The following is a 22,458-nucleotide window of genomic DNA, read 5'->3' as shown; positions in this document are numbered from 1 at the left end:
TGTCTGTGTGTGTTTGTGTGTGTGTGTGTGTGTGTGCGTGCGTGCGCATGTGCATGTACTGTATGTGTGCAAATAACATATGAGTGGGTAAGAAAATTGCCATTGCTACACACTTAAAGGATCTAAGCGTCCTAAAGAGGGAGATACTCTATCCTGTAGAAAGCTATGGTTCTTCCGGTATTTCCATCAGTACACTGCTTGCACTGAGCAGTAAGCGCGCTTACGTCAGTACTGCTCACTTTTTGATGGTTATTGTCCCAATATCTGCACTATATACTTAACCCTGTGCAAGGTGGTTTGAGACAGGCACTCTCTCATTGTTTATGACTCCAGCCCTCCACCTCTTCTCCCATGATGTAAATGGGGCCAGACCTTAGTCTTGGGGGGTTAGGACGATTTTAAGGGCCCAGCACTGACATGGGGCCCCCAGAGAGCAGCGCCCCTGCTACTTGTATCCTTTAGGCTGGATTGTGTTAAAGGCTGAAGGAATCTGAGAATATGGCCGACTCAGTGCTGCATGAGTGAAGCAGGAGTGTTGTTGGCATTCCTGATTCCCGGAGGTTCTCCTCCTCCTGTTTAGCACACCCCTCAGGCCACTAGTGGCATTACACTGTTTTGGTGAGTAAACGTCAATACCATAGAGGTCAATACAGAAGAATAAGATCATGTGCTCTCTTATGCAGTCAGTTGTCATCACAATCTGTGGCCTCAAAACACCTAGGCTTTGGTTTCATGCCAGTCTCCACAGTCTCAGGCTCATTTGGGTGGTAGTAGAATAATGATGTAATATCCTACTATTTATTACATTAATTGTTTTAGCAGAGAGCGTTAGAGCGCAAAGAAACAGGAACCGTGCTAGGGTTTTTACTTTTGAAAATAAACAAAAATATCATTGTATCTTTAAAATAAGTTTGGAGGATGCAGTGATGTCATTTCCTTTAAAAGTGAAGGGGTTTCCTCTTGAACGTCCAATCAGATTCGTCTCACTGTCGTGGCCAAGCTTGCTGCCATAGCTCCATGTCAGCTACTGAGTCCCAGCTGTGTGGACAGCTATCACCACACCATGTCGACTCGTGCTTTGCGGAGACTCAAAGGCAAACAGAGGGGACAGGAGGAACTGAGCATCGAAGATCTTAAATTGAACGAAGCACAAACAGCGGATTTGCCAAAGGAGGAGGAGGAGGAGGAGGATGAGCAATGTGAAGCTGTCTTGCAGCCTGCTAAGAAGAACAACCGGAAAGCTAAGAAAAACAAAGCTCAGAAAAACATCAGTAATATTTATGAGCTGGCAAGTTCTCTTAGAACTCTTCTTTATCCATGGCAACATGGTGTCAGATCATTATAGCAAAGATGTCGTCTGCGCTACTGTCACTGTCAACTCACAACTTCTGGTTAGCCTGCATGCTAACTATTAGCGATTCTAGGCTAGCTGACAGTGAGCTAGTAATCTGTAATGTCATGTCAACAGACTGGTATGTTATTGTAACTGACATTTGTTAGCTGTAAAAGTAAATCGACAGGTACGTGGATAGCGAAGATAACGTATCCTTGTCTCTGTGTGTTACGGTAAAGCTTTCCTGTATTTGTCATGTATGTACCGGTATGTATTGTTGTGTAATCAAACTTGATGTAACGCTACGCCAATCATTGCTTGCAGATTGGAGATGCTGACAACGAGGTGGAAAAAGGTCTGACCGATGAGGACAGTGGGGTCAAACAACAAGTAGACCCAGAAGTGTCTAGAGATGAAATGGATGTGGATGACAGAGATAAACAACTCACAGAAGTAAGGTGACCTACATGCTAATGAATGCCCCTATTTGTGATTTTGTTTAGTAGCAGCCATATCTACAGTGGTTTTGGGGTGGTATTGTATTTTTTAATGTGCCATTTTCTTTTTGCTGAAAAGTCTTTTTAGAATTTCCTCATTTTTGTGACGTCAATAATTAATCATCTTGTAAGTGGATCTGTTAACTTTGGTGATATAACATTTAGCTTCTAGCTACTACAGAAACACCTGGAATTTGTATGTCCACTCGCTTTGTGAAAAATACAGTACAGTCTAAATACACAAAATCTGCTTTATTGAATTGTTTTTTTTTCTGAAAGAACAATAATGAGCTTACATCAGAGACTTTTTTTTAAAAAGTAATATGATCTCTCACTTACTTCTTACTTTGTTTATCAGAACAACAATGGTGAGGTGACCAAAAAGAAAAAGAAGAAGAAAAAGAAGAAGAAGGGCCCGACTGCAGAGCCTCAGGTAAAGATGTGGTGCCCTCCCTCCCTCTCATCATCTCACAGGGCGATAAGATGTGGTGCCCTCCCTCCCTCTCATCATCTCACAGGGCGATAAGATGTGGTACCCTCCCTCGCTCTCATCATCTCACAGGGCGATAAGATGTGGTACCCTCCCTCCCTCTCATCATCTCACAGGGCGATAAGATGTGGTACCCTCCCTCCCTCTCATCATCTCACAGGGCGATAAGATGTGGTACCCTCCCTCGCTCTTATCATCTCACAGGGCGATAAGATGTGGTACCCTCCCTCGCTCTTATCATCTCACAGGGCGATAAGATGTGGTACCCTCGCTCTTATCATCTCACAGGGCGATAAGATGTGGTACCCTCGCTCTCATCATCTCACAGGGCGATAAGATGTGGTACCCTCCCTCTCATCATCTCACAGGGCGATAAGATGTGGTACCCTCCCTCGCTCTCATCATCTCACAGGGCGATAAGATGTGGTACCCTCCCTCTTATCATCTCACAGGGCGATAAGACGGCCTACGTTTGCCAAATGTGTGAAGATGTGGTACCCTCGCTCGCTCTCATCATCTCACAGGGCGATAAGACGGCCTACGTTTGCCAAATGTGTCTGTTTTTTTCTGGTCTGCATGACACTGTTCATTCTGCATCACAGGAGGTTGGAGCCGGAGATGATATCGATGCAATCCTGGAAACCATTGAGAAGACGAATGGGCTCTCCCATCAGAATGATGACGGGCTCACGTTCGACAGTAGGCCCGTGCTGTATGTGGAGCACAGGTGAGTGAAGAGGAAACCCATGTGAGGAAATGGGCATTTTAGTGAACACTCCTAAGGCCAACGCCCAGTGGCGACGACATTTGCGTCTGTGGATTTGACGATCAAGAGAGAGAAACATTTTCGAAACTTTGTCGTTGACGCACGTCCGCCGCCGCCAGTGGACTGTACTCTGTTAAAAGTAATGAGTCTAAACTTTGGTGTCAGTTGACGCTCGTCATATGCCGCCAGCGGGCATTGGCCTTTACACTGACTGGTACATGTGCATTTAAAGACACTGGGGCGGTTATGTAGAAACCTTCACAATTCCATGAAATCAAAATGGACTTCTCTGAGTTTATGATTACGCAATATGCTGAAAGGGGCTGTTGTTTACAGTAATTTTAGAACTGCTTAGGGGAATTGTTAGGGCACAACGTGAAACAGTTCAGATTCTGAATTCATTCAACAATTTGGGTTTCATGGCTTCTTGGCTACAGTGTGACTGAAGTTGAACTATTCCAAATGCCTCTTCTCTGTGTCTTAGAAATCTGAATCCTGAAACAGAGCTGAAAAGGTATTTTGGAGCCAGAGCTGTTCTCGGAGACCAAAGGTTGGTCAATTATTTCATTATTTATTACTTCTTAGTAATTAGGTCCATTGTGAAGTCAGTATTGATTAGATGTGTTTTCTGCTCTTGTAAAAGGCCCAGGCAAAGGCAGAGGCAGTTTCACAGGAGCACCTGGATGACGTTCCCCAAAGACACCTGGCCCCGCTTCAGCAAACCAGGTGAGCTCTATAAATGGAGGAATCATGTTGACATTTTCTGAATCGGGCACAGTGAGCATTGCTTGAGTCTTATACATTTCCCTCCCTGTGCATTGAGTTGTCCTTGTGAGAAAGGCCAGATCACCCCCCAGACCACTGTGTGCCACTTTCAGGACTTTTCTAGAATGTCTCTCTGACGCCTAGTAGAGCTGTTTATACAAGTACTTGGTTCATAGGACATGAACAGTGGTTTTGGGGTGGTATCAAAAAATGGATTTGCCAGCAGCACATACTGCAGGGCCTGCTCACCCGAGGATTCTTGAAACAATGATGGTGAATATAGTCCCATAGATCTCCTGATTGCAGAAGGGCCTGTCTCTCAATGGACGCTTTGATATGGAGACCTGTGAGGTTTCTTATAATATGCGCTCCGATTCTTCACTCTTGAAATGAGGAGCCGTGCTATCCTGAGTCAGGACGTCGTATGAAAGGCAGCATTGATGTGGGGCCTGTGAGCCGCAGGATGGGTGCGCTGTGTTTCAGACACAAGGACAGACTGTAACCTCACAGCGTGTCCAGTGTCTCCCAGCAGAAGACTAATTGCTGATTGCATGCTATTATAGCAGCCACTGATATAACTAGGAATAACTTAGCTGTGAAGTTCAGTGTTGAGAAAGTAGATAATTTGTGAACGGAGCCAATGCAAAAACAACTAATGTGTTTGTGTGAAGGCAATGCGCAAGCCCTTTTCAGAGCTGAATATATATACTGATGTTGTAAAGGGATGTGATTCATGTAACCCTTTATGTTGTTTTCTCATTTTGTCTTTTTGTAGGAATTTGTATGTCTCTTCTAGAGAGCAGAAATGGCCTACAGTACTTCACATTTGAGCACAATCGAGACTATCAGCAGGTTCAGTTCAAATTCCTGGATGCTGTTGAGTCCATGGATCCTAACAACATAGTGGTAAGTAGGCTTCCTTCCTATTTTTTTTTTTTAGAAGAGTGTATGGCTATTCTCAATCAAAGTGGAAAAAGGTTTAATGTCTTAAAACAGGGGTTTTCCACTGATTGTGAACAGGGAACCACTATTCTGACTAATTACCTAACGCCAGGACCACCACTGAATAAAATACTGATTCCCACATTGCAACTACATTACTGAATCTAGGGACCACCAGCAATGTCCTCATGGACCACAAGTGGGCCACGGACCACTGGTTGAAAACCCCTGTCTTAAAATATTGTCTGAGATAGATAGATAGATAGATAGATAGATAGATAGATAGATACTTTATTGATCCCCAGGGGAAATTCAAGTCTGATCTTCATCTGAATTACAATAATGAGCAAACACAATCTGTTTTTGCTGACAACACAGAACTTATTGCATTGTTTTTGTCTATATTGAATACATCATTCAAACCTTCATAAAACTGGTTGGAAAAAGTAAGTAAACCCCAAATCTGATGGCTGCAACAAACGCGTATTAGTATTTGTCCGAAGTTGACAAATATGGAGTCGAATAAAACAAGTTTGAACTTTTACTAATAAAAAGCACAACCATTTTGGGATATGAACCATGCCTTGCAAGAAAAATATCTCAGAAGACCTACAACAAAGAATTGTTGATCTTTCTATAGCTGGAACGGGCACTCTGCCAAGAGGACCGCAAATACACAATGCAGAATTGTCAACAAGGTTAAGAAAAAAACATAGAGTAACAGCTAAACCCATGAAAGAGTTATTTGGAACTGGTCTCTGTTGATGAGTTCACCATCAGTAAAACATTGAACAAGGAGGGTAACCATGGCTGGACACCACAGTGGAATAACTGCTCTCTAAAAACATCTATTTGCTGGCACTGTGCCAAAGGGCATGTTGACACACCACAGTGCTACTGGGAAAATGGTTTGTTAACTGATTAATCATAGTTTGAATTATTTGGGTTGAACAAGCAGAACTTTATGGCATGAAAATGGAACCATTAAAACAATCTCAGCACAGAAGTACAGTGGGGGACGCATCATGATGCTTTGTTGTCTCAGGGACTGGACAACTTTGTCACCAAAGGAAAAAATGAATTCCCATGTTTATCAATATTCCAACAGGATAATGACAGGGAGACCCTCAAGTCAATTAAAGCTCAGTAAACATTGGGTCATGCTGCAGGACAGTTACCCTAAATATAGAAGGAAATCTACACAGAATTGCTTTTACAAAAGATTATCTACCTTTTGGAGTGGCCTAGTTAGAGCCAAGACCTTAACCAATAGAGATGCTGTGGAATGACCTCAACAAAGCCATTCACACCAGATATCCTAAGAATATGGCAGTACTGAAGGAAGAATGGGCTAAAATGCCTCCTGAACGTTGTGCAAATCAGATTCACAGTTGTCAAGAGCACTTGGTTGAGCTTATTTCTGCCCATGCTGGTTCAACCAGTAATTTATTCCAAGGGTTCACTTACTTTTCCCACTATTACTATTTTCTGGGTGTTTTCAATAAAGACATTAAAGATGATAATTCTTTCATAATCTATGTTAGTTTTTTCTGAATGCTTAAACACGTTTTTTGTAACTATGGCTTTTTTTGCAAAACTCTACACACAAATGGCAAAACCACTCACTAAGTTCGCAAAACTAAAAGCACAAACACTGCTTTGCACTCAGTTTGCAATTTTGTAACACACACTTTGCACAACTGTAGGCCCAATGGCTATTATTTACACTATTTTGCCAACTCTCTGGCACACTTTCTCATGTGAAAACTGTTTTAGATAATTAGTTCACTTTGCAATCAGCCTAAGCACTATAAATAAGTCACAGGTAATGTACAATGGGTACGATGGAGTGAGCAGGAAGAGTGAGAAGAGAAAAAAACAGTCTACATGTGGGGAAATTGTCATGTCAGGCCTGGATACGTCATTCCAGAATATATTTTTCCCGGTGCCTTGGACTAGGACATTGCATGTGATGTAGACAGAATTTTGAGAGAGACGACCCGATGTAGACTGATTTGTTTTGTCTCAGTGAAATGCTATTTTGTGTTTTGACTTGGAAAAACACACTTGTGTTTGTTTTGATGTGTGTAAATAAACACTAATACTTGAAGTTGGGATCCCTGTATGTTTACAGAACTATGACAAAAGTATGACCTCAAACTGACATAGTCTACCTTGTGCACAGAGAAAGCAAAAGCCAGATATGTTTTTTATTCATACCATCAGTGTGTTGTTGGCACATTGTGTGCTTACTATTGTGATGGCTTGTGTTTACTGTTAGATACGAAAACACCATTTTTACGAAAGTGTGAAGAGTTAAGCAAGGTGTGTTAGCTTTTGCAAGAGAACTACAATGTTTTGCTGACTGGGTGAGAGGTTTTGCCATTTGTGTGTAGAGTTTTGCAAAAAAAGCCATAGTTACAAAAAATGTGCTTACGCAATCAGAAAAAACTGTAATAGCTTCAGCTCTATACTAGTGACCTACTATTAGATGAAGATCAGATGACATTTTATGACCAATTAATGCAGAAAACCAGGTAATTCCATAGGGTTCACATACCTACTCCTGTTGGTTCTAATACTAATATACTACTCTGTATATATTCTGTTATCTCAATGTTGCTGTGAATTCTCTGTCTGTGTCAGGCATTCATACAGTATACCGGTACTTTTGTCTTATTTGTGTGGAAATATCGGAAGCATACAAAGTTAATAGAATTAGAAATAATATTGTTTTCCTTTTTCTAGGGTTTTAATTTTTTAGGACAAGAAAGTTACATATTGCATATATACATAATGCCATATGCTGTAAAATATACAATTGTGGTAGTAAGGTCTTTACTGGTTTTCTTAGTCCAGGATTAACACGTGTTCTCACAGGTCCTGCTGCAGCTCAACCCTTACCACATCGACTCCCTGCTGCAGCTGTCTGATGTCTGCCGCATCCAGGAGGACCAGGAGATGGCCAGGGATCTGATTGGTTAGTATTTACATTTAGTCATTTAGCACACACTTTTATCCTAAGCGACTTACATATGTCAGAGTATGGCTTCTCATCGGCTCAGGGCCATTTATCCTTCAAACTGATGTGGGCCTGGCCTGGTGAGTTTCTTCAAAAACCTGTGTTGTGCAAAGTAAAGTCAGGCAGTTCAGTGGGTCATCTTGTTTGTTACACAAAAATCGTCCTCAAACTAGGTCAGGTCTATTGCACAACTTGGTGAAGTTGTTAAAATGGTTATTACCCTACATTAAAACTACAGTTAGAGTCTTATGCAATTTATTTAAACTTACACAACTTTGATTTGGGTCACAAATTAAATCTGTATGTTTCTGGACTGAGGTCATTTCCCTGTACAACTATAAAAAATATAAAAACACTCAGATACTCTGCACCCAAAATACTTTAGAAGGAGAGTGTTTTGTGCAGAATCTAACCCCAAAAAGTTGTATAGGCACCACTGCACCAGAGATTCTTCATTTAATGAATTTAAGTAGAAAATTATTCTCAGTTGATTTGGCGTGGAGCTGCCATACAGCTGTGTGGCCAAGCGCTGGTAGATCCTCAGATAATCTGATTAATCCAAAGGCTTGGCACCCAGGCTCAAGGAAATTTCATTATCTCTCACAGACAGACAGATTTCTGAAAATGAAGGTTGACTGTCTGCCGTGGAGCATATGCTTGACCCTGTATGTGTAAGAGGAAATGGAGAGGAATCAAGGAGATAAGTTAGTTGAGATTAATGATAGCCTATGCTCTATAATTATGTCATAGCCATAAATGGAGTTGCTAGTTTTCTATTGCCCTATTGTTTTGTATGGCTTTTATGTATGTCACTTATTGAAAAAAGTTCTTGAACGCTATTCTTGAATAAAGTTGCTGGAAGCTGTTCTTTCAGAGGTGGGAAAATCACAGAAACAATTCATCTTTATTTTAACCCAGATTTTTTATTTTGTGTCTTTAATTTACTCATCCTAACTGTTCTGTAAACCACAGAGTTAGTACCAGTTACAATAATAACCTATAATAATGAGTACTATTTTCTCTGTGTGTGTGTGTGTAGAACGGGCCCTCTACAGCTTTGAGTGTGCTTTCCATCCTGTCTTCAGTCTTACATCAGGAACCAGTCGCCTTGACTACCTGAGACCAGAGAATAGGTGTGTGCCAATGATACACACACACACACACACACACACACACACACACACACACACACACACACACACACACTTATGCACATCTGTTTTTTCGCTTTGTTTGATTTTAGTTTGATTTCCTTTCCGTCAACTGTTACAATTTCTCTATTAAATTGGTCACATTTGCATATCAACAGCTATAGCATTTAGGGTGGAATAAAATATAATATATTATTAATATACTATTATTCTATTATGTATTGTTTTTGTGTATTTTTTTTTTTTACCTTTCTTGGAGTTTATTTCTTGTTATTTCTCAGTAATATGTTTTCAGACCAAACTACCATTTGTTCACAGAAAAGTTGATCTCTGTTTTTCTCCTCTTTCTCTGAATTCTGTGTTCTTCCGTGTTCCTCTGTCACAGGGCGTTCTACTTGGCTGTGTATAAGCACATGATGTTCTTGGAGAAGAGAGGCTGCCCCAGAACCGCTCTGGAGTACTGCAAACTCATCCTGAGGTACCTAACTCCCCCTCCCTTTCTTTCTGTCTCGTGGTTTCATTGCCATGAAAAACAATATATCCTTTTCTATTGATTCCTGTCCAGTTCAGTTTAGGTTATTGTCATTCAACACATGTTAGACACGTGAAAGAACAAAATGTGTTACTCAGGACCAGCAGCATACATAAAATTTAACCAATCGTATGTCATAAAATAATTAAAATAAACAAAATAATATAGTAGATAGAATAAATAAAGGAATACATGGTTAAAACCAGTGCAGCAGTAGTCACAGCAGTATAAATGCCATGTAATTGAACGTGTAGTTTTTAAGTGCAATTTCAATTTGCAACATAATAGTTAATTTAGTGTTGGCATGGAGTTGACTCTGCTGTCAGTGGTCAGTAGTTGTGAGTATTGTGCGTGTGAGGCCTGCTGAATGCGCTGTGTGTGTCCGGCCTGCAGTCTGGACCCTGATAACGACCCTCTCTGCATGCTGCTGCTGGTGGACTTCCTTTGCCTGCGCTGCCGAGAGTACAGCCCCCTCATCCGGCTCTACGAAGAGTGGGAGGTAACACACAATGGACGCAGTTTCATTTGTCAATCTGTCTGTCTATCTCTGTCTACTTCTGTCTGTCTTTGTCTTTCTTTCTTTCTTTCTTTCTTTCTTTCTTTCTTTCTTTCACTTACTCACACTCACACTCACACATACAGAGTCACCAGAGACTGAGGTGTTGGTCAAATTATTATCATGAAGTTTTGTGATCTAATTGCTACAGGGGACATTAGCCTTGGAATTCAAAAGAAATGACATGAGGAACATATAGCTCTTGCTACAGTACACAGTTTGTTCACTCACCATTTTTGTCACATCCGTGTCTGTTTTCAAGTGGTACAACGGAACTCCACGGGTTCCACCCTAACTTCTTACAGCATTTTTTATCTTAATCCTGCAAGAGACAGAAAATGGGTCATCTGTCTGTCTGTCAGTCTGCCTGTCCCTTCACCGTTCCTGTTCTCTCTCAGGTCCACAGGAACCTGTCCCAGCTGCCCAACTTTGCCTTCTCAGTGGCACTCAGCTACTTCCAGCTCAGCCTGCAGGAGGACTGCCCCACAGACGAGAGCCTGAAACTCCGGCAGAAGAGTGACAAGCTACTGCAGGGCGCTCTTATTATGTTCCCAGGAGGTGAGGGAACCACACACTGTACACTGTATACACACTCACACTCACACTCACACTCACACACAACTTTTGATGCTTAAATGCTTAGGTTGCTACATATTTTTTGTGTTTCATTTAAACATTTACACTTCCAAATGCCACATAGGATTGGCAGGTATAATTATGAATTTACCTATGAGGCCCTAAGTTAGACTTATAAGTTGTATTTGATTGTATGTTCTTTTGATGGTTATGTGATCTTGTACAGGACAGTTACATATACCTTGGATAACGTGTGTGTGTCTGTGTGTGTCTGTGTGTTATATTTACAGCACTGATGCCTCTTCTGGACTTGCTGTCAGTACAGCCAGACTCTGCAGTCTCCTCACATGCATTCTTTGGCCCTCAGAGTCAGATGGGGTAAGGAATGAAGCCTCCATCCTTTAGTCATCCTCTCTACACTCCAGAGATGTTTGCACCTTCTGAATCAGATAAGCGTAATCTGATTTTATGGGTGTAGGAATTTAACTTATGACGATATAAGGCCTGTTTATAAGGATAATGGTGTTACAACTGAGGTGAGAATGGGTGTGGCATCTCCTGCTACTCTTTAGTGATGTCCGATTCTGAGGAAGTATTTTGACATGCTAGTGATGATTTAAACTCCGGTTCAAATGATCAAATACAAATATGGGAGATAGCAGAGAGGGCAGAAAAACACTGGTACATTGGGTGACAGTTGGAAGCAGTTATTGTGCTTCATAACTTCACTTCATAACTTCACTTCATAACTCCACTTCATAACTTCACTTCATAACTTCACTTCATAACTCCACTTCATAACTCCACTTCATAACTTCACTTCATAACTTCACTTCATAACTTCACTTCATAACTTCACAAAACATAAAGAAGGTTAAAAATACCAGCTAACAGGATGTCATGCTAACATCCACTACCGTATTCATTTTTATTCTCTGTTTGTTCTTATTATGTTCCCAGGAGGCACACACACTGTACACTGTATATACACACACACACACACACACACACACACACACACACACATACACACACACACACACACAGAAACAGGATGGCATGCTAACATAAGTATAAGTATATATACTCTTTTGATCCCGTGAGGGAAATTTGGTCTCTGCATTTATCCCAATACGTGAATTAGTGAAACACACAGCACTAAGGGCCAGATGTACTAACGCTTTTGCGCCCATTTCAGGCGTATTTGTTTCGCAATGTGCGTGTAAAATCATTGCGAGGTATGTACAAACAGGCCGCAATGATGTAAAAGCGCAAACTGCCTGTCACGGGAGCTGAAAGTGGCAGATTGCGATTGTCATGTCATGCATATGCATTCATGGGAGGATCCAGGGGAAAGTGGGAGTTTAGCGTAAAAAGATGGGAGGGGAAGAGTAAAGAGCGCCTAGTTATATATTCCGCGGTATGTACAAAGACTGCTCCTGAAAGCGCACGTCTATTCTGCGCCTAAATACTTCCGCCTTGTAAAAGTAGGTGTTAATCCACATTGCAGTTCAATGCGTCAATAAGAGTACCTTTCAAAGAGAACAGAATCGCTATTTAGAACACCAGTTTTTGTGGTGAAAGTATTTGTACTACCAAAAGCAACCTTAACTTTCGTTGGCCTTTCGCATGTCTTACTTTCACTTTCACGTCATTCACTTAAACTTTCCTACTTGCTAGATTTGACCAATCTCCCATAGCCTACGTGCACAAGTAGTTTGAGTAGAACCACTGATCTTCATTATCTCCCTGCTTGTTGACATCTTATCATGTATTATATCATAATAATCATAATATTATTTCATGATCGCTAAACGTTTGATTCTTTTTAATGTTGTCATCAGTTAACTTCATTCAACTGCGCTTGTAGGCGCTGCCATTCAGTTGTGGACGTTCGTAAATTGTGTTTATGGGCGGAGAAGGGCAGAGAAAGGCGCAGTTTACACTAAGGATTGAACGATTGATAAATACGACGGAAACTTGGGTCTGACAGCGCTCGCAATCTGCGGTGTGTCCATGGCGCTGATAACGCTACGTTCGCAAATGTACGTACATCTGGCCCTCTGTGTACACACAGTGAGGTGAAGCATACAGTACACTAATCCCAGCGCAATGAGCTGCCTGCAACAACAGCGGCGCTCGGGGAGCAGTGAGGGGCTAGGTGCCTTGCTCAAGGGCACTTCAGCTGTGCCTACTGGTCGGGGTTCGAACCGGCAACCCTCCGGGTTACAAGTCCGAAGTGCTAACCAGTAGACTCCCTCTCTCCCTCTCTCTCACTCACTCACTCACTCACTCACTCACTCACTCACTCTCTCTCTCTCTCTCTCTCTCTCTCTCTCTCTCTCTCTCTCTCTCTCTCTCTCTCTCTCTCTCTCTCTCTCTCTCTCTCTCTCTCTCTCTCTCTCTCTCTCTCTCTCTCTCTCTCAGTCAGTCCCCGGCGCTGGCTCAGCTCGTGGCCCTGTATGTTGGCCGTAATCACACGCTGTGGAAGGAGGCAGCCGTGCTGCTCTGGCTGGAGGGCAACGTGGGGGAAGTACTCCGCAGGGTGGACACCCAGGACCCCCAGGTGGAAGACTGCCTCAACAAGTGTGTGACACACGCACTCACACACACACACACTCACACACACACTCACACACACACACACACACACATGTATAAATAAATATAGTTATTCCACTGCTTGGTTGAATTTCCCATTGTCCTACGTAATTGAGAACGACCATTAACCGTATGTTATTTGCACACCTATGAAGAAGATCCATTTTTTTGGCCGTATCACACTTGTATATTAATTCGCCGAACTTGTGAAGTTTAAATGAACTGTCACGTTGCAGCCGAGCTGTAAAATGCAGACGTTCAGAACATGGCAACATTGTAGCATATGACGGAGGTGGCTTTTAGCTAGATGGATGGCAGCAGGCTAAGTAAAATAGCGATGTTTCAAAACTAAAGTTAATCAGAATCTTGGGATACGCCCGCTTGACAACGGGAGAGATAGAACTAACGACTGGCCTTTGGCCGTAGCAACTATCCATTTAGAACTAGTAACGGCAGTTTGTCCTGCAAGTTGAGAAATTAGTTGATATGTGTTGGAAGAAAGTAGTTCTACAAACAGGACAAGTTTTAGCGATTAAAATGTTTAAATTGTAACGGGAAATGAGCACAACGCAAGTGGCAACAGTGGAATAAGCGGGATAATGGACTCCACGGTGGTCTGTTCACAGAAGTTAATGCACGGTCGAGGTTGTAAAACGGCCCCGACGCGAAGGGCCCTTTTACAACCTCGACCGTGCATTAACTTCTGTGAACAGACCACCGTGGAGTCCATTATCCCTTACTTAAAGCCATAGTTATTCATATTACCCATGCCAATTCTAATTTTATAGTACATTTGTATTTCACCAATGGGTTCCTTCTGCCTGGAAATAACATAAGCACAAGGCAAAAGACAATACATTGTGCTACAGATGTAAATGTATGTGTTTTGTTGGTCAAACAAAAGGTATTGAATCAGGATTTTGCGTGAGTGAATAATTATGGGCCTAACGGCACCTCCTTTATATGGACACAACCTCACATTCCATCATATCCAGCATTCCTCTATAGTGCTCACCGGCAATACCTCGCCAGCCTCCAAATATATCACACATCATGTTTCAGTCTCTTACATAGTCCTTCATGTGGACAGTGTATTTCATAGTTCCAGGTCAAGTTGAATTATGAGAAGCACAATGAGTGTTTTGCTTGCAGCTGCTTAGACCTGCTTGTCTGCTGTCACTTGACTGTGGCAAGGGGGCAGTCCGGCAATGTTTCTAGCTGTTAAATCAAATAAATGAAAGTCATATGACACCGTGATCAGGGGCATACTGGCCACTTTGTTCAGGCAATTACTCTGCTGCATGTTGTCCTCTTTACACTGTTAGTGGAGAGCGAGGGCAGGACCCACCGCCTGTAAAGAATGAAGTGGAATCTATAGAGTTAGAATCAGAATCAGAATCAGAATGTGTGAATCAGAATCAGCTTTATTGACCAGGTTTGCGTAAACAAACAAGGAATTTGACTCCGGTTAGAGTACCGAGACAGCCATCTGCGGCGCTTATTAAAGGCAGTTACCTAAGTTTGTTCAGTTCCGAAAGTACCCTCTATAGGAGCGCTATATGCGGTATCTATAGGAGCGCTTACAACGTTTACAATGTTTATGTGTCAGCAGCCAGAACGGCGCATGTTTTCAGTTCAGATTCTGGGTCATTCCATGCATTTCATGCTGCGAATGTTAGCATTCTAGTTCCTTTCAGAAGTTAAAGATGATCAGTAGAGTGGAACAATCACTAAAAAATTCCAAGTATTTTGCATGAATACTTGGTTAATTAATAATAATAATAATAATAATAATAACAAGTTATTTTGAGGAACTTTTTAGCGACACACTTTTTTTGTAGTTTTGGTAAAATAAGGGCATAAATATCTCTCAAACCTAAGAAGACAGGAGCAGACAATTTTTCACACTAGTTGTTGGACACAATAACACTGTTCAAACGAATGAATAGTGAATAAATCCAAGATGGTCAGTGGGGTTGACATGGAATTACCCTTCTGTCAGTTCAGTCTCCACTGTGTGCATTCTCAATCCTCAGAGAGGATTGAGCGGTGTGAGGACAGCAGAGATGTGTATCTGAGTTCAAAGGAGAGAAAACATTCCCATGGTTTACTCTCAATTTGCCTTGCATTTGTCCCCTCATTTAAAAACCAAACCAAACAAAAATATTTAGTCACATTTAATCATGTTGAGGGATTTTGGTGGAACTGTATGTTGAGAACCTTAAAGCAGATAGAATATGGATCTCAGTACAATGAGTCTTAAGTTTCAGTCCACACTTAGAGATTCAATTTTGAATAAATTTTATTAATGAATTTTATTTTAGTATGTATGTAAATTCAAAGGTTCACCGGGCCAGTGCTGGGTATTGCACACAGTTTTAGGACAAACCTTCATGACCTGTTTACTTGAGGATAGAAACTGCTTTACATATCTCAAGATATAGGCTAGTGTTCGTCATTGCCCTCTCTAGGACAAATGGGCTTTTTGTTTGATCTGCTCTCACACACTCGAGGTATTAAGCATTTTTTAGAGACACTAACGGAGGGTGTTTTTTTTTTCTTAAAAGATGCATTGTACAACTTATAAACAACATGGTAATTGTACTAAATCAGTGATACTGAGTTCCACATACAGTTGTGCTTATACATTTACATACCCTGTACATACAGTACACATGCTAAAATTGACTAAAAAGAGGAATAAAAAATCATCTTTTGGAAATTAATATTAATGCCTTAATTAAAAAAATAGGAAAAATCCAACCTTTTAAGGGCACCAATTTCTTTTTTTTTTTTTTTGTGAATGAATAATGTATCATTAATAAATAAATGTTCTTCCTTAAAATACAGGGCCCATAAGTACTTATACATACCCCTATGTTGAATTTCCATAGAGGCAGGCAGATTTTTATTTTTAAAGGCCAGTTATTACATGGATCCAGGATACTATGCATCCTGAAGTTCCTGATTGGAATTAAAATAGTCCCACATCATCACATACCCTTCACCATATCTCACGATTGGCATGGGGTACTACTACTTCCCATAAGATCATCTCTCAATGCAAATCAAACCAGCTATTAGGCTAACTGAAATAAAACCATGCCAATCTCTAGCATGTGTGTATATACAGGGTATGTAAACTTATGAGCACAACTGTTACCCCTTCACGTGTTTGTGTATGTTTTATATATCTGCATGCTTATGTGGTGTTTTTGACAGGAGAAAGTCAAGGTACCAAAGTGCCCCGAGAAACATTCATCGGCACGTTATATTGTCTGAGATCAAGGAGGCTACATCCACTCTGCCTCTGGTGAGTATTTTACGCTGGGCTGTAAGCTTCTCTTCACAGACCACAGACCTTTCAAGAATGGACGAATCTCCAATAATTTGCCAACCTCTGCGGGGTAGAATGTTCAAATCTTTCAACTGAACACATGGGTGCCCTAAGATCTATTACAGGGCTTACATTGGGTCTGTCATTTCTACACGATTTAATTTCTATACTTTAGTGTTCTCCATGATTCTTGATAAATACCAGTCTTACCAATTACCTGCCAGTGAGCCTCCTATATGGTCTTTGTTTCCCCACTGATGCTGAGCTGTAATAGATATGTTAACTGTATGTAGCTGCTTCAGCAAATTGGTGGTATTTATCTTTGTACGTTCCTAAACATTTCATACGCTTCCTAGCTATCCAGATAATGCAAAGGACTATGATTGCTATGATTTACCAATATAAATAATGGCCAGGTGAAGTTGCATTTACTGGAGGCTTTACAATAAATAGAGTTAGTGAGATTTGCTAGTTCAAATCACATTTTCAATTTTGTGCAATCTTTCAAACCTACTCTCGTGCTGCAGAGAAGAGTAGATGAGTGTGTCTTTCTTGAATGTCGTTAATTGCGTTGCTGTTCTCCTCGGGCCTCAGGAAGTGACCACACAACCGGTGATGGGCTTTGACCCTCTGCCTCCTCTGGATTCGGTGGCGTCGTACAATCGACCTGAGAGGTAAGCTCTGCCCAACTTAAATTAGTGGATCATTATAGTATTGATCATTGTGAAAATGATTTCTGTTACCGGTAAGTTTAATGTCTACTTCTCTGTCTTTGGCAATAGACAAAATGGTGGAGCTTCAAATGAAAGCACCCTGTCACTCTTCTTTCGTTCTCTACTGCCAAACTTCAACCTACAGGTGAGAGGAACGACCCTTTTGGAGATATGAGTTTGTAAAGAAGAAAATTCTCTCTCTCTCTCTCTCTCTCTCTCTGTCTGTCTCTCTAGCTCTCTCTCGCAATTTGATTGTTACATTTAATTATCTTCATGTGAATGGTATTAACATGAATGTTGCTGAAACAGTATTGCCAAAGCCCAAGTACATATTCATATAGAAAAAAACTGATCAACAAACAAATATTTTCTATTCGTATTTTTCTATTTATAATCACACACTTACAAGGAGTTGGATTGTTTCGTTGGTATTTGCGTCCCTCCGACCGTGCCCCCCCCCCCCTCTCTCTCTCTCTCTCTCTCTCCCTCCCTCTCTCTCCCTCATACTGCTTTACTCTGAGCCTCTTTGAGCTAGACAAGGGGTTCCCAAACTTTTCCATGACAATTGGCCCCCCAAGTACCACTAGGTTCTGGCCAAGGACCCCTCTTGATGTGTTATTAAACCCATCGACAATACTACTATGTAAAAATACATTAAGCTAATCCTAATAATTATTTTAGCCACAAGCACTTCACGATGGAATATACAGTGTGTAAAAATTGCATTTGGGGCTTTCTGCTATATGAGAGCTATCACTCTACAATTATTCCCAGTCATTATCATGGAAAATATAATGTTCAGATATGCGACAAATTATTATAATGGCATTGTAAAACAACCCTCATAGTAATCGGTATATTTAACATCAAATGTATTTATTTGTTGCTTTAACTGTACGTACACCCCGCCGCCAACTTCAGCTGCAAAAGAAGCTCTGGCCGCCCTGTCAAGAGCGTTTGTCAATAAGTACGGGGGAAGCTTTTGACGCTTTAGCCGCTCTGACGTGGTAGCATTCTACGTTGCTTGTCCTTTGCCGCTGAACCGCGTCATAGCTCGTTAGCATGAAGTTGACCAAATTTCTACTTTCTGCTTGACGCTCAAGATGCCTAAAACGCGACGCCGATGGATTTGCTGCTTCTTGCAGCTGAGAGAAGCCGGCTTCCATTAAAAATTAACGACTTCCTGTATCCTTTGCAGCTGAAGTCGACGGCGCTGTGTACATACGGTTATTTTTCCTTCCAACTTGCTGCGGCCCCTCTGGCACCCCTCGGGGCCCCCACTGAGCTAGACTATTGAATCCATCAGCCTTTAGTCAGTTCCAAGTCCATTTCCATGGGTATAAATCTGACTGTGGCTTTGATCATGGAATACCAGGGGCTGTATTCTGCCCCCCCCCCCATCCTTCATAATGACCATAATTCACGTAAATACCCTCTTTTAGATTTGACTTATGGGTATATTTCAGGGCGTTCTTAATGAAGGCGTTTTATAACTATATCCTGCATCACACTTTATTTATTTATTTGCTGTGTCATGTCTGACAGGTTGTTGGGTTCACAGGTCCCCATGTATAAGTATAAGTATAAGTATATATACTCTTTTGATCCCGTGAGGGAAATTTGGATTTCTGCATTCATCCCAATCCATGAATTAGTGAAACACACTCAGCACACAGTGAACACACAGTGAGGTGAAGCACACACTAATCCCGACGCAGTGAGCTGCCTGCTACAGCGGCGCTCGGGGAGCAGTGCCGTTGCTACTGGTCGAGGTTCCAGCCGGCAACCCTCCGGTTACAAGTCCGAAGCCCTAACCAGTAGGCCAACGCTGCCCCTAAAGTACGTGCTATGTTATGTATGGATGTGTTCAAATGCACGCGTTGTTGAAATGGGATGTACAGGCATCATCTGAGGCAGTGTTAGAGGCATCATCTGAGGCAGTGTTAGAGGCATCATCTGAGGCAGTGTTAGAGGCATCATCTGAGGCAGTGTTAGAGGTCAAGGGCCCAGGGCAGGAAGTGGAAAAGGGAAGCACCGTGCTGTGCCATTCAGGTGAAAACTGAGTGAATTAGTTTTTCGGCGGATCCCTTCTCCTTGGCTTTAATCTCGAGATTAAATTAAGTGCTAATGCTGAGTTTTCTGAGATGCTCCATTGCAGTGAGCATTGTTGCGCAACAGCAGACCAGCAAGAGAACATGCAGTACCTTAATTATACAAGGTCAAGGTGATTGGCTCCAGTCATCTCACCATAACTGTATATCCCCCTCCTTGGTTAGCATTCATTTCAACTCCATTTCACTGGAGTTTTCAAGCAGGCACCTTGATTCATCTGCATTTTATTGCATTATGCTCATGACACCCCCAGAAGAAGCTGTAGCTTATGTAATTCAGGAAGATATCACTACTGGTTGTGTAGTACCTGTTTAGTGACTTCTTATTGACTTACTTGCATGCTGGAGATCAGTTGAAGTCAGAATTTTGTTTATGGAAAAATTTAATTTATCATAATAACTGATACAGTCAACCAAAACCACTCTTAACAACAACAACACATGCAATAAATATTTCATAAAAATTCTACTGTGACGTCAGTGGAACATTTGCAACATCATAACCCGTATTGCATGGCCAGTAGGTCCAAATTATTTAAGAGCACGTTGACTTTGTGCTCTATAAATCTCCATGGCTACTCCAAAGTGTGTACACCATTATGGCCCTCAGACAAAAATAGGTGGGTGGATTGTACTGGCATAGAAGAGGAGATTTCTGCCCTTAATGTGCTGAACAGACTAAAGAACACATCTTTGTCTCTGACCACCTGACGACAAACTATTTTATCTAGGAATTCTCATTAGGAGGCAGATGCATGGCCCCTTCCAACTTGATACTAGTGCAAAGGTTGAGTGCAAAGGCTTTGTGTTGTCGTAGAATTAAATTAGCCACGGCGTGATTTTGTGGCCAGTGTTTGCGCAAACAGAACAAAGTGTCTGTGCCCAGATCTGTCCAATTTGACCATTTAACCTGTAATCTTTTGTTCTCAGCAACTTTCTCTTCCAGTGAAGCTACAGGGTGACTTTACCACCATGTTCTTCACCTGTTTTGTTTTCTCTTGGTCACAGGGTGGGATAAGACCTGAAGACAACCAGGAAGTGGCGCGTGCAGGTAGAGAGCTAAACCAGGAAGTGAACCGTCTAATGGTGGCAATGAGGGACATGCTGGCCAACATTCAGTTTCAGGAGCCACCCAGAGAAGACAACCCAGACCGAGACGAGGAGGAGTGGGACTAAACCATTGAAGGGCTGGGGAGACGGGACATGACAGGAGAGAAGGAGACTGCTGAGCAAAGACCCTTACAGAGCCGTGGGAGTTGGGTCTGGTCCTTAGATGGAGTTGGTAGAAGGGATTGATGGACATGAACATGAACACAGCAGGTCAATGTTGGAGGAACTCTGAAACCCAAAGTACAGTGCACAATGAATGAGTTCCTTGTAGTAGCAGCCATGGTCCAGCGGCCATTTTGACAAGCCCCCCAAAACACCACCTGTTTTCTTCCCCCCACAACGTATGCAAGACTGAAAACATGCTTTGCCCCTTCGTACCGTCACAGTATGGACTTTCAGTGCTCTATCTGCCCATGTGCTGATTGCGATCTGAGGGAAATTAATCAGGTATTTCAATCAAGTTATAATCAAGCTCCTCCTCCATCTCAAGACTCCTGTGTGGAGTCATTATTGTTCACCAAGTAGGCTAAAAGGGAAATGCGGTTCAGTGCGGTCATCCGCTGCTACAAATTATGTTTTCCGATCAAAGCAAAGCCTCAGTTTGAATTGACACTATAATCTCAATCTGATAAAAATGAGCTTCTTAATGCTATCAGCATTAGTGCTTATCCTCTGTGCCAGATCCACCTGCATTACACACCACTGTGATCACTAAATGTCTCTAAACCCATTCATCCGATTAGCAACATGAATATTAAAGGAAACATGTATACTTTGCAATGCCCTCTTTTTATGTTCAGTTGGTAAGATTTACAGGGGAATGAATGAATTGGTGGTGTGCGGTGAGATTTCTGCCTGGTCGATGGGCAATACTTTCACCTTTTATATCCTCTGTGCTCAGCTCATGTCACATGTTCACTGATAATGCGTCCAGTGCAATGAAAATAAACATTTTATTCTTCACCACATCATCACTAATACCTCTTATATTCATGAGAAGCATTTTCACGAGACGTGTTCTTGAGACCACTGTAATGTCACACAGCAAATGTGCTTTGCTTGGAGCCGCCTTTGCACTCCCAGTCAATGGCAGAGCAGTTTATAGTTGTTTGTTTTGTACCTCTGATGACCAATGCTCTTGGCAGCAAGAGGATATATCCCATGATACCCTCTGTCATCACTGAATAGTTTCTATTCAAGCAGTGACCACGCTTCACACAGGGGCCCATAATACAGATTTATGAGTCAGACCCACAAGCAGACGTAGATTAGCCTTCATGGAGAGTGAACGATTTTTCCATCCACCATCTTATGACTTTGAGAGGTGAGGGACACCCGTTGTTCCTCCTCCACGTTCACAGGGTACAAGGACACACGACTGGCTCCGTGTGTTATTTTCACCCAAGAACCACATGATGGTTTTAGTGACGAGGCGGGGCGATGGAAAGAAATAGCTGTGAAGTGTTGGCCTTGTTTGCTCATTTACCTGGAGCTACGGCCTGTGTCATGAGGCGTGTTCGTGTGGAGTGGCACTGCACCACTGGCACCACAGTCTTCGTGCACGCAGCTGTATAGGAAACGATCAGGAAAATATGGACAGTCTCTCCCTGTCATACATAATTCAAACCAATACAACGATAAAAAAAAGTCAGAAGTGGGGAAACAACAACCTCCCAGCAGCCAGGGATGTATACATCCAGTCCAAAAAGGGAATGCAAATATACAGTCCTCTATGTAGTCATCACAACCTAAAGCCATAATCTATAGTGCACCAATGCATTCTGTCATATATGCCGTCATAGTTTCCACTGTCCTACTTTCCTCCTTTGGTCTTTATCCATGTCCTCTTTTCTCTGGGCCTGTTGTTCTGACCCCCCACCTCTGCCTTCACTCCTCTCATCCTCACCTCAATTTCCTGTCTGACCTATTTCACCTGGCAGTGGCCAGACTATGGCG

The 22,458-nt window shown here is 42.0% G+C and overlaps 1 protein-coding gene across 1 annotated transcript; it reads left to right on the top strand.

The window, feature by feature from the left end:
* The first annotated feature begins 964 nt into the window (after positions 1-964).
* tcf25 (transcription factor 25 (basic helix-loop-helix)) lies at positions 965-21,471 on the top strand. The gene is made up of 18 exons (XM_042061947.1): positions 965-1,288; positions 1,658-1,786; positions 2,189-2,263; positions 2,923-3,047; positions 3,571-3,636; positions 3,730-3,812; positions 4,627-4,757; positions 7,674-7,773; positions 8,855-8,948; positions 9,352-9,444; positions 9,892-9,997; positions 10,453-10,612; positions 10,921-11,008; positions 13,058-13,216; positions 16,454-16,544; positions 17,163-17,242; positions 17,351-17,426; positions 20,401-21,471. Exons 1-18 carry the CDS (start codon positions 1,064-1,066, stop codon positions 20,566-20,568), a joined length of 2,049 nt encoding a protein of 682 aa, XP_041917881.1. The 5' UTR covers positions 965-1,063; the 3' UTR covers positions 20,569-21,471.
* The last annotated feature ends 987 nt before the right edge of the window (positions 21,472-22,458 follow it).

The sequence above is a fragment of the Alosa sapidissima genome, chromosome 14 (assembly GCF_018492685.1).
Source record: "Alosa sapidissima isolate fAloSap1 chromosome 14, fAloSap1.pri, whole genome shotgun sequence".
Classification (NCBI taxonomy): Eukaryota; Metazoa; Chordata; class Actinopteri; order Clupeiformes; family Clupeidae; genus Alosa; species Alosa sapidissima.
This window is presented reverse-complemented; position numbering and strand designations above follow the sequence as displayed.

Excerpts from the sequence above, each read along its gene's own strand:
- tcf25 (XM_042061947.1), top strand. The coding sequence starts at position 1,064 with ATGTCGACTCGTGCTTTGCGGAGACTCAAAGGCAAACAGAGGGGACAG. Across the intron at positions 9,998-10,452 it reads GGCTCTACGAAGAGTGGGAG|GTCCACAGGAACCTGTCCCA; the intron begins GTAACACACAAT and ends GTTCTCTCTCAG. Across the intron at positions 17,243-17,350 it reads TCGTACAATCGACCTGAGAG|ACAAAATGGTGGAGCTTCAA; the intron begins GTAAGCTCTGCC and ends CTTTGGCAATAG.